At 33.0% G+C, this 15,713-nt stretch overlaps 1 protein-coding gene across 1 annotated transcript in view; it reads left to right on the top strand.

The window, feature by feature from the left end:
* Positions 1 to 15,713, top strand: part of LOC115885855 — a 335,423-nt gene that overhangs the window by 30,705 nt on the left and 289,005 nt on the right. Inside the window, exons 2-3 of the mRNA XM_030904879.1 lie at positions 6,614 to 6,727; positions 15,327 to 15,530. Coding sequence (XP_030760739.1) covers positions 15,383 to 15,530 — 148 coding nt within the window. The 5' untranslated portion in view covers positions 6,614 to 6,727; positions 15,327 to 15,382. The remainder of the gene's footprint in view (positions 1 to 6,613; positions 6,728 to 15,326; positions 15,531 to 15,713) is intronic.

The following is a 15,713-nucleotide window of genomic DNA, read 5'->3' as shown; positions in this document are numbered from 1 at the left end:
GAAGCTCAATTTTGGCATACAGCTTGATTCTAGGGTGTAGAGCTTCGATAAGGAGGATTTTCGAAATTCCAGTTCCAAAATATTATATTTTTTATTTAAAAAACGGTCAAGTTTCCGAAAAAACGCCTAAACGCGTATATTATATTTTGTTTTTTTTACATATTTTAAGATTTTTTAAAAATGTATACAGGGTGTTTTGAAAAATCTGGTCATTGATTAATCACGATTCTGCTTAAAGCGCTTGACGTAAAAAGCTGATTTTTGGAAAACGGATTGACTTTAGGGTGTAAGTTCGTGTTTAGTTCGATAAGAAGGGACTTTTCGAAACTCGAATTTTAAGGGGGCGAAACCACCCCATTAGAATATTTTTTATTTAAAAACCGATGAGTTTTTCGGAAAAACTCTTAAACATATATATTTTATTTTGTTGTTTTACATATTCTAAGATTCTTTAAAAATTTATACAGGGTGTTTCCTAGAATATGACCACGATTAATCACGATTCTCCTTAAACTGCTTCACGTTTAAAGCTGATTTTTGGCAAACGGATTGACTGGGGAGTGTACATGTTCGATAAGGAGGGGTTTCTCGAATCTCAATTCCAAGAGGGTGAAAACGCCCCTCAAATATTACAATATCTGTTATTTAAAAAACAGTTAGACTTTCGGGAAAACGTTTCGACACGCATAATTTATTGTGTTTTGTTACATATTTTGAATTGTTTTAAAAAATCATACAGGGTGTTCCAAAAAGTCGGGTAATTGATTAACCACGATTCTGCTTAAACTGCTTAGCTTATTTTTGGCAAACGGATTTTTCGAAAGTCAAATTCCAACGAGATGAAACTACCCCTCAAATATTACCAAGTTATATAAATAATATCGCCATATTGTTTTTTGCCATGCTGACATAAATGTGAGAAAATTTTATCCAGTTTATATGTTAATGGAAATTCTTGCATTGCTTTATCATCATCATTACAAATGATTAATTTGACGCGAACGAAGTCGCGGGTACAAGCTAGTTAATTATAAATATATAAACAGTTATCATTTACATCAACAAAACTCACCTTCTTAACAGCACTTAAGTGACATAAAGGGTTATTACTTGAGCGCGGATTTATAAGCATTAAAAAGCCTAAAATAAGCACTTAAAAAAGCCCAAAATAGTTCGAAAATAAGCACATAAATATGCACGTAGATTTAAAAAAGCATGAAAAAAAAATAATTTTTATTAATTTAATATTTTTTAATAAACGAGCATTAAAAATAATTATGCAGAACAACATAAGCTATACACTTATATGAACAAACTAAACCATAATGAGTTATATACCTAATATTTTGTAATAAAAAATATTTAAATAACAAAAACAAATGAAATTAGGACTTGACCGAAATAAACTAATCATCGTTTTTAAATAAACCAATAATTAACTGTTTTTCTAAATTTTCTACAGAAAATACCATTCTCCTATCACTAAGGACATATTTTAAGTGGGAAAAACTTCGTTCAACATCTACACTTGTAATCGGGGCATATGTAAATTTTGGAATTACTCACATTAATAGTGAGATCTTCAACAATGTTTCCTTGAATAACATTTGCTATTTGAGTTAAAAATTTATACCCTGTATTTTTATTTAAAACATCAGTCAATTTATTAAAAATTATAGTTCCTGAAGCGCCACGCACTTTTGCGATCTCCGTTTTAAATTTCTCAACTATTTCCACTGCATCTACTAGCGCAAGATCCTTGTTTTCGAGTTTTGTGATAGCTTCGCTCACAAAGCTGTAGTTTGTTTTGATAAACTTGATAAGTTTTGTTTTATCTCTTCATTTTTCACAATCTCTTGACACTTTTCAAGTGCTTGGGAAGCAGATTGAGGAAATTGTAATATAATTTCTTTCAATGAATCAAAATTAACAGCATAAAAATAGGCAGCACCCATCCACGTACCCCAACTGGTAATCACCGGTTCAGGAGGAAGTGTGGTATACCTGGAAATCTTTCTCGATAAAATTGTACCCTCAAATAAGCTTTTACGAAAACTTTCTTTCCTGTTTTTATTAAAGTATTAACCAAAGGAAACTGTGCTGGAATAGTTTCAGCCACACGATTAATTCCATGTGTTAAACAAGGACTAAGTTTTCATAAAAAACTTTCAAATTTGTAAATGCTTTTGTCATGTATGCAGCCGCATCGGAAAGCATTAACAAAATCTTCTCACTTGGAACTGGGTTTGGCAAAAAAAAATTCTTGCGTTCGGTAATAAAATTCTGGTTACCCGGAAATCAATAAATATATCAGATAATACCTAAGTTGAAAATTAAGTGGAAAATAAGCACCAAATATTCCACCAATGAAGAAAATATGCGTAAAACTGGCATTAAAAAAATAAATGATTTAAAATCAGAAAATAAGCAAAATGGCACTAAAAAAACTTAGCCACAGCATTATATTTGTAATTTATGTGTATGTATATCATCGAAATACATCTGCCATCAAATATTACTTAATATTTTATGGCATAATTTCTAGAAATCCGCGCTCTAGTTATTACAGCCGCTTTCTTGTTCAAAATATTCTAATAAAGTTGCGATGAGTTTTTTACGGCTATTAAGCTATCTTGTACACTTTGCACTAAAAGAGGTTCGAAAAAAAAACAATGTTCGACTGCAAGGTCTGCTAGTAAACATTTTCAAGTTTAAAATATCACAACAGATCACAACACTCAGTCCCCGCTCAATCCCTATCGCGAAATTTAAATTCCAGTTAGTCAACACGGCTCCAAATATGTCCATGGTTGGCAACAATGAATTTAAAAATCGCGCCCTCGATTACGTAACTAAAAGATATATTTATATACTATAATTGATATCAAATATACTTAAATTCGTGTCTCTTTCATTTATCTATCAATACAGTATACTTTGTCGATACTTAAGCTCTAGTCATGGTACAAAACTAAGTCAAATATTAATTAAATCTTTCCGGTCATTGGAACTTCCGCCGGTATAACATAATTAATTGGTCAATCGAGCCGCATTATCAGAACTATGCACGGCACGGCGAACAAAGGCTATTTCAAAATAATTCCATAAATGTGTTATGTGTTTATAGTGCGCACCACTTACCGAAGCTAATGATTCACTTCACTTTGTCAATGGCTCTCCGCGATAGCCCCAACAAACTAATTTAATTGTGCCAGGCAATTAACAACCTTCCTCCTGCTAACTTTATTGTTTCGTTATGGAGTTGGCTAGTGCAAAGTTTTGCCGTAGAAGTTCTGTACTCCTTGTAAGATCTAATAATTTTAGTCGATAGAAAGTTTCTCGTTATATTGTAGTCCAAGAATTTCTTTAATTAATGTGGTTGTGTCGATTGTAAAATGTGGTACTGGATTAAATTGTTAAAGTTTTGCCTGTAACTCTATTTTTATGAAATAGAAAACAAATTTCTTGCAGTATATGTATATAATAAAATTATATAAGGATTCTTGCCACTTAACTGCTAATATAGAAATTTATTTTTTTTTTGTTTCGGAGCCCTACTCCATCATCAGGTGAGCTTGGGCAGATCCACAAAATGACAACCGCAGCGCAGAGATAGTTAATTCCGACTTGTCGGAAAGTATCGGTTAGATATTAAGTCCCGAACGGGAGATAGCGGCCTGCGTGCAATGGTAGTACTTTCGTACCACCGAGAAGCAACTATCGATAGTAAAAAGAAGGTAAAAGGCCTTTTTTCAGGCAAGCTAACCTGATGAAGAAGTAGGGCGCCGAAACCGGTAGTGAGAGCAGGTTGATCCACATTATGACAAATACAGCGTAGAATTAAATTTCTATATCAGCAGTTAAGTGGCAAGAATCCTTATATAATTTTATTATATACATATACTGCAAGAAATTTGTTTTCTATTTTATAATTTAGCTTGCCTGAAAAAAAAGCCTTTTGCCATCTTTTTACTATCGATAGTTGCGTCTCGGTGGTACGAAAGTACTACCATTGCACGTAGGCCGCTATCTCCCGTTCGGGACTTAATATCTAACCGATACGTTCCGACAAGTCGGAATTAACTATCTCTGCGCTGTGGTTGTCATTTTGTGGATCTGCCCAAGCTCACCTGATGATGGAGTAGGGCTCCGAAACCGGTAGTGAGAGCAGGTTGATCCACATTATGACAAACACAGCGTAGAATTAAATTAAAGATCTTTACGTATTATCGTTACATGGCTAATTTTTTGTGTAAAGTATCCTTTTGTGTAGCCATTATGAAATAGTCATGTCTGCCAGGGCGATCCCGGGGCTTAAAGCGGGGGCGGCCCATCGAAAGGGTGAATTTTGACACTAAAAATATTATAAGGTACACGAGTTATAATTGCTAAAATAGCTTTTATTTATTATTAAGAAACGTGGAAAATTGTTGGCACACATTTTTTTAGTCGCTAAAATGCCGACAGACAACGCGAAAGAGGCATGAAATTTTAAAAATTATTAAAAAATGAAATTTGAAAAATGAAAAAAATGATGGCATACATGCATGCCGATTGGTGGAATTGTCAATTTATTGTAAAAGCTGTATGCAAAAGGACAGACAAAAATATCGTGGCTGAATCAGCTGCAGACAGTTATCAAAAGCGCGATATTACTCTAGCGCTCTCAGGGAACGCTCGCTGCCTCATCCATTTAAGTATAGATAAATAATTTATACGATTATATTATAAACCTATTTTTTTATTAACAGATATCATATATTTACTATTCTGCCTCACTGTTTATACTCGCTCTCGCAAACGAGTCTTCCTCTGAGTCGATATCTGCATCGTAAAATTTTTGTAGACTTAAGCTTGATTTTCATGCATCCGTTGTCCGACGATACGTTGATACAATATTAATTTTATTGGTAGAATTTAAAGACTTTGGATAACGCAGTTTTTAAATTTATTGGATTTTCATGCCTCCGTTTATCGGATATACGTTGGTGTTATTTTATATTTTAGTTTCAATAACGATTTTGCTATTTTACTTATATTTTTATTAAGGTTGAATTAAATTTGTCAAAGTGCCAAAACGTCCGTTATCGTATAAACGGGTCCGTTGACGGGCTGAAGTAAAATATTTACGGATGAAAAGTGGCGCGAAAACGATATGACCAATCAGAGCACCGTCGGACCATCGTATCAACGTATAAAGCTTGATTTTCATGCATCCGTTATCCAGCGATACGATGATACGATATTAGTTTTATTGGTTGAATTTAAAGACTTCGATTGGTTAGAAACGGTTAACCAACCGAAGCCTTTAAATTCAACCAATAAAATTAATATCGTATCAACGTATCGTCGGACAACGGATGCATGAAAATCAAGCTTTACATGTATTAGATTTCAATTAATAACACGGCGAGCGTTTCCTGAAAACGCTTATACAGTGTGAGTCTTAAATAAGTGCAAATACTTTTAAAGGTGATATATTTCGACATCAGGAACACGTCTATGAGTTTTTTTTCGCCAAAAAAGATGTAGAAAATCGTGCATTTTTGTTTAAATTTTCCTGTATATTTTAGAAAACTTTTTACAACTGCCTGTTTACCACAAATTTATCCACGGTATAATTATTTCTTAACCTACCAGGCATACGGCTGTACTCTATGGCTAAAAGAATGGATGCAAATACAGAAAAAATCAGGTGGCTTACAAAATTATTTAAAAATAAATCAATTTATATTTAAATTTTCAAACTTGAATAACTCAGTTATTTTGGACTTATTTGGAAAACGGTAAAAAGAAAATATGTTTCTTTTATTGAGATCTACCAGCTCTGAAAATACTTGCTCTTATTCTAGATTCACCCTGTAGCATGACATTCCACCAATCAACAAACATGTATTATATGCAATTATTTTTTTTTGTTTAAATCCATACCTCTTTCGCGTTGTCTGCCGGCATTTTAGCCACAGGAAAAATGTCTGTCAACAATTTTACACGTTTCTTATTAATAAATAAAACTACAACCTTATAATATTTTGAGTGTCAAAATTTCACCCTTTCGATGGGCCACACCCGCTTTAAGCCCCGGGATCGCGCTGACAGACATGACTATTTCACTATGGCTACACAAAAGGATACTTCACAAGAAATTAGCCATGTAACGTTGATAATGTATTTTTTATGTAGCCAGGGCTGGAACTCTGTAACTAAATAGCGATCGGTAGCGATAAAGAATACTGACCTTGGCCGTACAAACTAAACGGCAATCGACAGTATTCTTCATCGCTACCGATCGCTATTTCGTTACAGAGTTCCACCTCAGCTCTCCGTCTATAACAAGTAGTCTTCCACTTGCCACACGAACAAAACAAAAACAAAATCCATTAATCAAAGGAGTTGTTGATAAAATTGGACATATCAAAACCCGGGATTGGTCGCTACATGAGCATTTTACTCATTATACTGATACAAACGCAAAGGGAATAAAGTATAATATCAAAAGCAATATTGAATAAAGCTTTAACACATATTTTTATTTATATTTCTGTTGAAAAATATACATTCATATACAAAACTATATATTTTTAGTAATAAAAGTATCTGTTTTATATTACAGTTCCACCTGAAAAATTGAGCATCCTGGATGACAATGGACAGCATATTCCTAATTACAAAATAGGACCTTATAACGAAGGATCAGCGGTTAATGTCACCTGTGTAGCCACCGGAGGTAAGTTTTTAATTAATGTCACATTCTTTAACACGGTCACATTCCTAGTTTACAAAAAAAATATTTTATACCAATTTGTTTTTAATTGTTCTTAAATTAGTATTTTATTGCTATTTTATAAGACAGCACATATTAGTTTATAAATGTAATTTCTTTCCTTTTGTATTTCGTTTCTTTGACGTGAAAGAAAAACAAATCCTTTTACAGTTGACTGGTTATCAGAAATGGATTAATTAATTAAAAATCATTGTTTCCTTCCAAAGGTCCTTAATTATTTTCCTAATTAATTTGGTTTGAAGTGCGGGGAAACAGAGCAGATTAGAGAACACTCGTGGTTTTGAGCTGAGATTTGAGGTAAACAGAGTGGCGGTGTTAATAAATGGTTCAGATTTTGGCCGCTCTATTAAATTTATCTTCGCTTAGAAATTAGAAATTGGGTATAGTTATTAAGTACTTGACAGTTAGTGTTTTGTGGATTAATTTTTGAGTTATTTAAGACCTACAACAAAAGATTTGAGATACGGATTATATGCAACATTTCTGGGAAGTATACAGGGTGTCCCAGGCTGAGCGTGCATTAGAAGTTTCTTGAAAACCACAATATCTAAACCAGAGATTTTTTGCACATCATTGTTTTACAACGAGATCTATCGATTAAAAACATTTTCAATATGGCGGCAATTCTGGAAATACCGGAAGTTGACAGCAACTTTCTTATTTTAAATAGGTGCCCCCATTTTTTATTACATACTTAAACTCTTTGTAAAATTCTATGAATATTGATGTTAAACACACTATACCTAACTTTAACCGTTTATGAGAAAAAAAAATTAAAATTTTTGGACGAAAAAAACTACCAGTCAAAAAAAATTGTATAGCCTAAAAGTCAAATTTAGTGATTACCACAGCCTCTGTAACATAAACAGCTACATGTGGCTATCTACACACACCGGAAAAATCTAGGGATATCATTTTATTAAAGTCAAAAATAAATGTTTTGAAAAACAACCACATATTTGTAGGCCGATTCTTTCTACTTCGATTGAAACGAAGTAGTCACACTAGTTATTTCTAAATTTGGGATATTTCCAGAAGTGTTTGTGCATTTTTTGTCAAATGTATAAAAAGCACCTAGCATCAATTGTTCGAATTTAACCTGTACTGGCTATGTTTTTATGATAACTGGCCAAAATTCATTCAAATAACTCTGTTTAGTATTAAACGACATTATGGAGCGTAGACATCTTAACAGAGACGAAATGCTAAGGGCCATGGGTATGCTCGAAGCTGGAATACGCCAAATCGACGTAGCTAGAGCATTAAATACAACGCAAAGTGTAATATCGCGATTAAGTGCACGCTACCGTGAAAGTGGTGATGTTGCTGAAAGGCACACAGGGCGACATCGCATTACTACCCATCAGCAAGATCATTTTTTACAATTAAATGCTCGACGCCGACCGACTCTTACAGCTCCAGAGCTTAGTATAGTTCTCCAGGAAACACATGATGGTACAGTTATGGTCTGGGGAGGAGTCCAGTTAGGCCGAAAAACCGATCTCGATTTTCTTGAAAGGTTTCTAACAGGAATCACATATCGTGATTTAATTCTTAAGCCTGTCGTGTTACCATATGCCAATGATTTTGGGAGAAACTTCATTCTCATGCATGACAATGCACGGCCTCATACAGCCAGAGTGGTAAGTGAGTTTATCAATGCTCATCAATTAAACATCTTATCCTGGCCGGCACAATCTCCTGACCTCAACCCCATCGAGCACGTATGGGACGCGGCCCAAAGAAGAATTTTGAGAATGGGTATGCCTCGTGAAACTCGTAGGGAGCTGGTTCGGGCCGTGAATGCAGCGTGGCAGGCTGTACCTCAAGAAGAGATCGACAACCTGATCAGGAGCATGGAGAGACGATGTAGGGCTGTAATGAACAGTAGAGGAGGCCATACCCTTTATTAAGTAAAAATGGTTTTATCTTTTTTTTTAATTCACAGTTTAGAATCTAAAAAAATGTGTATATTTCTTTGAGTTCAATAAAAATCAAGGTAAATTTGAAATATTCGGTAAATTTCGCATTTTTATTTCCAATACGTCCTCAAAACTATTTGTTTATTTTAATTTTATTATATCAGAAATGCAAATAATAACTGACGATGTGAGTATTTCAAAAATTAAATTGTTCAAATGTCATATAATAATGGAGGTAGCTGTCATGGAATTGAGCAATTAAAAAATTATCATAAATCATTTTTTTTTCAAATAGAAACCCACCTTTTTTTATTTCACTAATGAAAAGGCTTTTCAATTCGTTACTTTTTAACTATATAGTAGGCGTCCAAATGCAAAACCCTCAAGTCCCACGAAATAAATTTTACAGAATACAAAAAAAAATGATTTATGTTATGAATATTAATAATAATAATAATAGCTCCTGTATATAGCGTTTAAAGCCTTGGGAGTAGCAAGGTACAGCCTGCCATGCTAGAGCCGTTCGGTATACAAGGAAGATAATGTGGCTAGCACTACGCTTCAACCGCCTATTATTACCTCAGGATTGTGAATCCCAAGTACTCATTTAAGGCTGAGTCGATCTAGGTACCCAATCTATTTTTATTTTTAATAAAAATAGTCGGCTGATAACATGCCGGGTATAGGATTCGAACCCACTACCTTGAGATTGGTAGACGAGAGCGTGTACCTCTACGCCACCGGGCACCATATTATGAATATTAAAAAGAATAATAAATCTAAAGTACCTACTGAATTTATCCAGTGCAGTATTTTTTGCAAATATCCATAGAAATGTAATTCAGAGAGTTTTTCTTGGCATAACGAATTAAAAGGTGTATAGAACTAAGTTTACAAAAAAGTGTGACTGTCGGATTTTGCATTTAGACGCCTGATGTGTTCCTATACCTAAAATAAATCGCTTTTAAGTTATTTTAGATTTAGTTTGAAAACGTATATTTCTCTTGATTTTATCTAGCTTCCTTTGATATTCAGTATCAAACGGCCAGACAATTTATTTCCATCTGTCAGAAAACGAATTATTTGAATTTCCTATATTATAAATAGCGCTTTACCCCCCTTAAGAGTTTGACATTTTGACATCACTTGACATTTAAAGTTAGAGGCTACTGGTTAAAATGAAGAAAGTATACGCTTTAAAACTAAATCTTAAATAACTTAAAAACGATTTATTTTAGGTATAGGAACATGTAGAGTCAAAAAGTAACGCCTTTTCACTAGTGAAATAAAAAAGCGGGTTTCTATTTGAAAAAAATGATTTATGATAATTTTTTAATCGCTCAATTCTATTACAACTGCGATCATTATCATATGACATTCGAACAATTTAATTTTTGAAATACATAGCCACACGTTTTCTCTTTATGGCACAGTGGTAACCAGTAATTTTGACGTTTAGGCTATACACATATTTTTAACAGGCAGTTTTTTAGTTTTTTTCGTTCAAAAATTTTAAATATTTTTTTTCTCAAAAACGGTCAATGTTAGATATAGAGTGTTTAATATCAAAATTCATAAAATTTTACAAAGAATATAAGTATGTAATAAAAAATGGGGGCACCCATTTAAAATAAGAAAGTTTCTGTTAACTTCCGGTGTGTGGCTATATTCTATTGTGGCTTCCGGAAGTGTGGCTATATTGAAAATATGTTTAATCCATAGATCTCGTTGTGAAACTGTAATGTGCAAAAAATCCCTCAGCTAGATGTTGTAGTTCTCTAGAAACTTCTAATGCACGCTCAGCCTGAGACACCCTGTATACGGAATTAAGGCCAATTTTAAAAGTACAAAAATCAGCGACACCTCATACTGATCAAAGTTGAATTTTCAAACTGAAATTGCTGTGAAAATTGGTACAAGGAATTCAAGATATGAAATATGGAAAGGCAGCAAGGAACGACGGAATAACAGATAATAGTAAATGATATAATATAATGATATATAATCTTTAATAATTAAAGCGAAGTCAAAACTACTATAAATCCGATTTTCAAAAAAGATCTCTAGATTAAAGATTAACCTGAATTTATAAAAATGTACGGTTCCCTCAATAAAATATATAAAAATTGACATGTTTTTATTTATTGTTAACTATTAATTCTGTTTTAGTTAAAAATATTTTATGACGTAAAGTTACATTAAGGATCTTCTTACGGGTCTTGTCTTTGACGTTTGGGCAATCAATATGTCAGGCACAGACTGAACCCTTTACCGTTTTCAACGGATTATTAACATTTCATTAACTCACTCTGCGGCAGAGGTCGCTTCGGCATTCGCCTCTAATCAGCTTTATTGGGAATTGGGGAGTCCCTTAGAGTAGTTGGGTTTAAACTTATGAAAATTTAACCAATAATAAGATATAGGACAGAAAATAGATTTCTAATTTTTGATAAAATATTTAGTTGTGTACCAACAATTATTTTAGTAAAAAATTGACTTTCTAGTAATTTTCTAAACCTGAATTAAATAGCCAAATAGATATTTCAGCATTGAATAAAACACAAGAGAAAAATGTGATATTCAAAGTACCATACAAATATTGATAAATTTTATATTGGTGGAATATCTAATAATAATAATAATAATATATATTTATTTATCCACAAATATGATCAATATACATTGAATCTGGACACGTCAAATAAAAGCAACATATAAAAAAATAATCTAAGATTAAATAAATACAAACCAGACATAAAATATGTATAAACACTAAATGTATAAAAGTAAAAAATTATTTATTAAAATAGTCCATAAATTCAGAAATGCTATAAAAACACTGTGTTGAATTAAAATATCTTTAATTGTTTTTCTAAATACTTGAAAACTGGTAATATTACGCTGTTCACATGGTAGCACATTAAAAAAATGTTTACTGGCAAACGAAGGAGATCTCTTATGCCGGCTATGCGATACTTTGCCGATATAGAACAGTTCCCTGTTTCTAGTTCCATAGTCATGGACGTCAGCAATCGTTTCGTAGGAGTTTTTGTTTTTGAATGCATAGCATAGAATGCTTAGGAGATATATGGATATAAACGTAACATCTCTTTTTCTTTAAAAATACTTCTGCACGATTGCAAGGGTGTCAAACCGTACATTAAACGGAGTAACCGCTTTTGGGCAATAAAAACTCTTAACCTGCCAGTTGCGCAACCGTAAACTGCTATATTATAGGACATAGCGGAATATATCAATCAATAGCGGAATAGCGAAATCAGTGCGTAGTATGCACTCAAAAGACCCTCTTAACGGAGTCTCTCAAATTGAGGAGTGCGTAATAACCCTTATTTAATTTCTTGTACACAATTTCTATTTGATCTGACCAGCTCAAAGTTTCATCAAGTGTAGTTCCCAAAAATTTTACAGTTTTTTCCGGTTTAATAACAACATTTTTATCTAGACTTATAACGAAATTATCTTGTATCGGATTTTGACTAAAATAGAAATGAACACATACAGTTTTAGAAGGGTTTATCACTAGCTTATTTCTATGGCACCATGCGCTAAATTGTTGTATAACCATTTTAGACTTATCATATAGTTCGTTTTCGGTCTTTGCTGACAACATTACCGAAGTATCATCAGCATACAAAAACACCCGACCTGTTGTTATGTAGTCAGGTAGGTCGTTAATAAAAATCAAAAAAAGCAACGGTCCCAGGACACTGCCTTGGGGCACACCGGACTCTATAACAAAACTGGAATATTTTACTTCATTTATTTTTACAACGAGGTCTCTATTGCTTAAATACGATCTTATCCAACCAGCAAGGTTGCCCTTAAACCTACCAATTGCACTTTCTCCATTATAAACTCGAAGTCCAAACTTTCGAAAGCTCAAGAAAGATCAAAAAACAAACCCACGACCAACTCTTTATTTTCCAGTCTCGTAATAATCTAGACTCTAGACCCTTATAAATGTTCCAATGAAAGAACATAATAAATATTTAAAAAATGAGGATTTTTGCAAATATGCAATTAATTTTTATGGAGACAGGTCCTAGTAAAAAATAGGCAATAGACAAAAAATATCCCAGAAAATAAACATTAATAATAATAAACCAAAAAAAAAAATCTGATCTCTTTTTTCATTTATTGATTTTTATTAATTTTTGAAAGTTCAATAGTTGTTTTGGTATAACACACCCAGAAGCCTTAAACTATATTTATTGATAATAATAATAATAACAGTCTTTATTATTAATATGAAAATACATTGGATACAAAAAAATTCTGGTTGTTTGGTCCAAAGACGAAGTATAGCAACTTTGCTATTCTACTTAACGAGTTTTTGGCAAATAGATTGTATTAGTCGATAGTCAGATTACTCGGTATCCCTATACATAATACTCTACTGTTTGTTCCCGGATTGTCTTTACAAAAGGAAAAAAACTTTTTTATTATTGACATTTTGAGAAAAATGCATTCTCCATAAAAATGTTTGTTTGTTTTATAACGGTTAATCCCGTTTATGCTTTTTCATATTTCCATACCGTTTTAGAGAAAATTAAAAAAAAATATGAAAATATAGTTGAAAAAGTACTAAAAATTTAAACACGTATCTACGTAATATATAGATAGATTATCATTGATAGAATTTTAATTAACGTCATATTTTTTGCTGTTTTAAAATATTAAAAAAGCGCAAATTGTATTTAGTTCAATGCTACCAAAAGGGCGATATATATTATTCTTGAACTTTGTTTTTAAAAATTCTGTTTTTTTTTATTTTCTTGGGATTTAGGTTCGGGAAAACTCTGATTAAGTTTTCATTTGGTTTTTCATATCTTTATTTAATTTTTAAAGGAAAAACAAACGTTTTGGCCAAACATGGAGTACGATTTCAGCCGTAGTCAATATACATAGATAGCTTTAGTGTTGCGAATAATAATTTTAAAAAATATGTGGTCATCTTTTGGCAAGCTTATATTAGTTTATTAATTGTAGTAAACATTATGTTGTGTGTGCTTGTCAATTTTTTGTATGTAATTTTTGGATTATTATCAACACTGTTTTTTTTATTTGACACTACACTGATGAAGGCTGTGAATGTTGGCCGAAACGTTTGTTTTTCCTTTAAAAATGAAATGAAGATATGAAAAACCAAATGAAAACTTAATCAGAGTTTTACCGAACCTAAATCCCAAGAAAATAAAAAAAAGAGAATCTTTTTTTTATACATAGCTTTGATAATCTGTAATAAACATTTTTTTTGTTAAAATGGATGTAGTAAACAATGTTTATCGTTCAGACCCAATGTTATTATAAATTCTCGTACATTTCGATTTGGTCTCTTGGGTTTCAGAAGAAATTTGACCATTGTTTTGGCCTTAAAATGCCTAGAAACATTATTACCCAGTTTAATAGTCAGAATAGTAACACTGTCGCAACAGGGCTACCGGCAAATTGCAATAACTGAAATTGTAGGAGTTAACCAAAGCGATGTTTCGCGTTGAAAAAAATCAGGGAGACAAACGAGGTTACAGATCGGCCTGGAAGAGGTAGAAAGAGACCTGGAAGAGGTAGAAAGAGACTTATACTACTGCTGTGCAAGACCGGGAGGACTACATTTAAGGAGACCTCTACGTGTTCCGAAGCTTAATCTACAGCACAAAATTACGCGACTACAATGGCCTAAGGAGATGAGAGCAAAGGGACCTAATTGGAATTTTGTCATGTTTAGTGATGAAACAAGAATAGGTCTAGTGTCAGCCTCGCCACGAACATTGGTCTGGAGAGCATCTGGAAGGGGGAAGCATTATGGTATGGGCAGGTATAATGCACGGAGCTCGAACTCCACTTGTTTTTAATGATGGCACAATGACAGGTGCCTCATATCTTAGAGACGTTTTGGAGCCTATTGTGCGCCCATTTCGAGGGGCAGTGGGGGATAAATTTGTTTACATTTACGATAATGCTCCTCCCCATCGCATTTTAGTGGTTCGCGAATTTTGTGAGGAACAGGGTATAAGGAAAAACTGTGGTGGCTACCGATGTCTCCAGATATGAATGTGATCGAGCATGCTTGGGACATGCTAAAACGCCATATTGCCAAAAGAAATGATCCCCCGTACCTTAAATGAATTGAAAATTGCTGCGCGCGAAACATGGGAAGCCATTCCTCAATATCTTCTGGACAACTTAATTGAGACCATGCCACATCTTCTCACAGCTTGCATTGAGGCTCGAGGAGGCAATACAGAGTATTAGTTGTGAAAAATAATTAAAATTGTTTTCAATATTTTCTGTTTAAAATGGTATTTGTTTTTGTTGTTTTTCGCTCATTATGAAAATAAAAATATAATAACAGCCTAGTTGCACTTAGATTTTTAATTTTATATTAGTTAGTCGTGTAGTAAGCCAATATGTCCAAAAATATAAAAAGAATCATACTAAGTCCAAAATAAAATAAAAATATCGTTATATGCAATGATTTTGGCCATGTGTGTATTACGAAAAGTGACTGCTTTAATCTTTTTATGTTTCATACACTTTTCCAATTATATTTGTAGTATGCTTATATTGCTCATCACTGTATGTATCTTTTTTTGATTTAGGCCGACCATTGCCCAAGGTGACATGGTGGTTGGAAAACGCTCTACTTGACGATTCAATGGACTATTTACCAGATCGTAGGGTACGAAATGTTCTTCATTTGGATAAAATCGAACGAAAACACTTGAATAGTGTTTTCACCTGTCAAGCAACGAATAATCGCCTAGTGACACCGATATCTAGTTCTATCACCTTGGACATAAACCGTAAGTACTTTTAATTATGAATTGATATATTATACTGTAAATGTTATGGACTGTTACAAGATTTCGTTAAGTATTGCTTGAGCAAACTGGTTTGTATACCGAAGACTGTACTGTTACAGTGGTTTTAAGTGTACAAGTTCTTAATTTGTTTATTACTCGCGGCAAGAGTTTTATGGTTGAAAT

The sequence above is a fragment of the Sitophilus oryzae genome, unplaced genomic scaffold (assembly GCF_002938485.1).
Source record: "Sitophilus oryzae breed Bouriz unplaced genomic scaffold, Soryzae_2.0 scaffold_460_pilon_pilon, whole genome shotgun sequence".
Taxonomy (NCBI): domain Eukaryota; kingdom Metazoa; phylum Arthropoda; class Insecta; order Coleoptera; family Curculionidae; genus Sitophilus; species Sitophilus oryzae.
The sequence above is the reverse complement of the archived record's forward strand: the minus strand, read 5'-3'. Positions and strand labels throughout refer to the sequence as shown.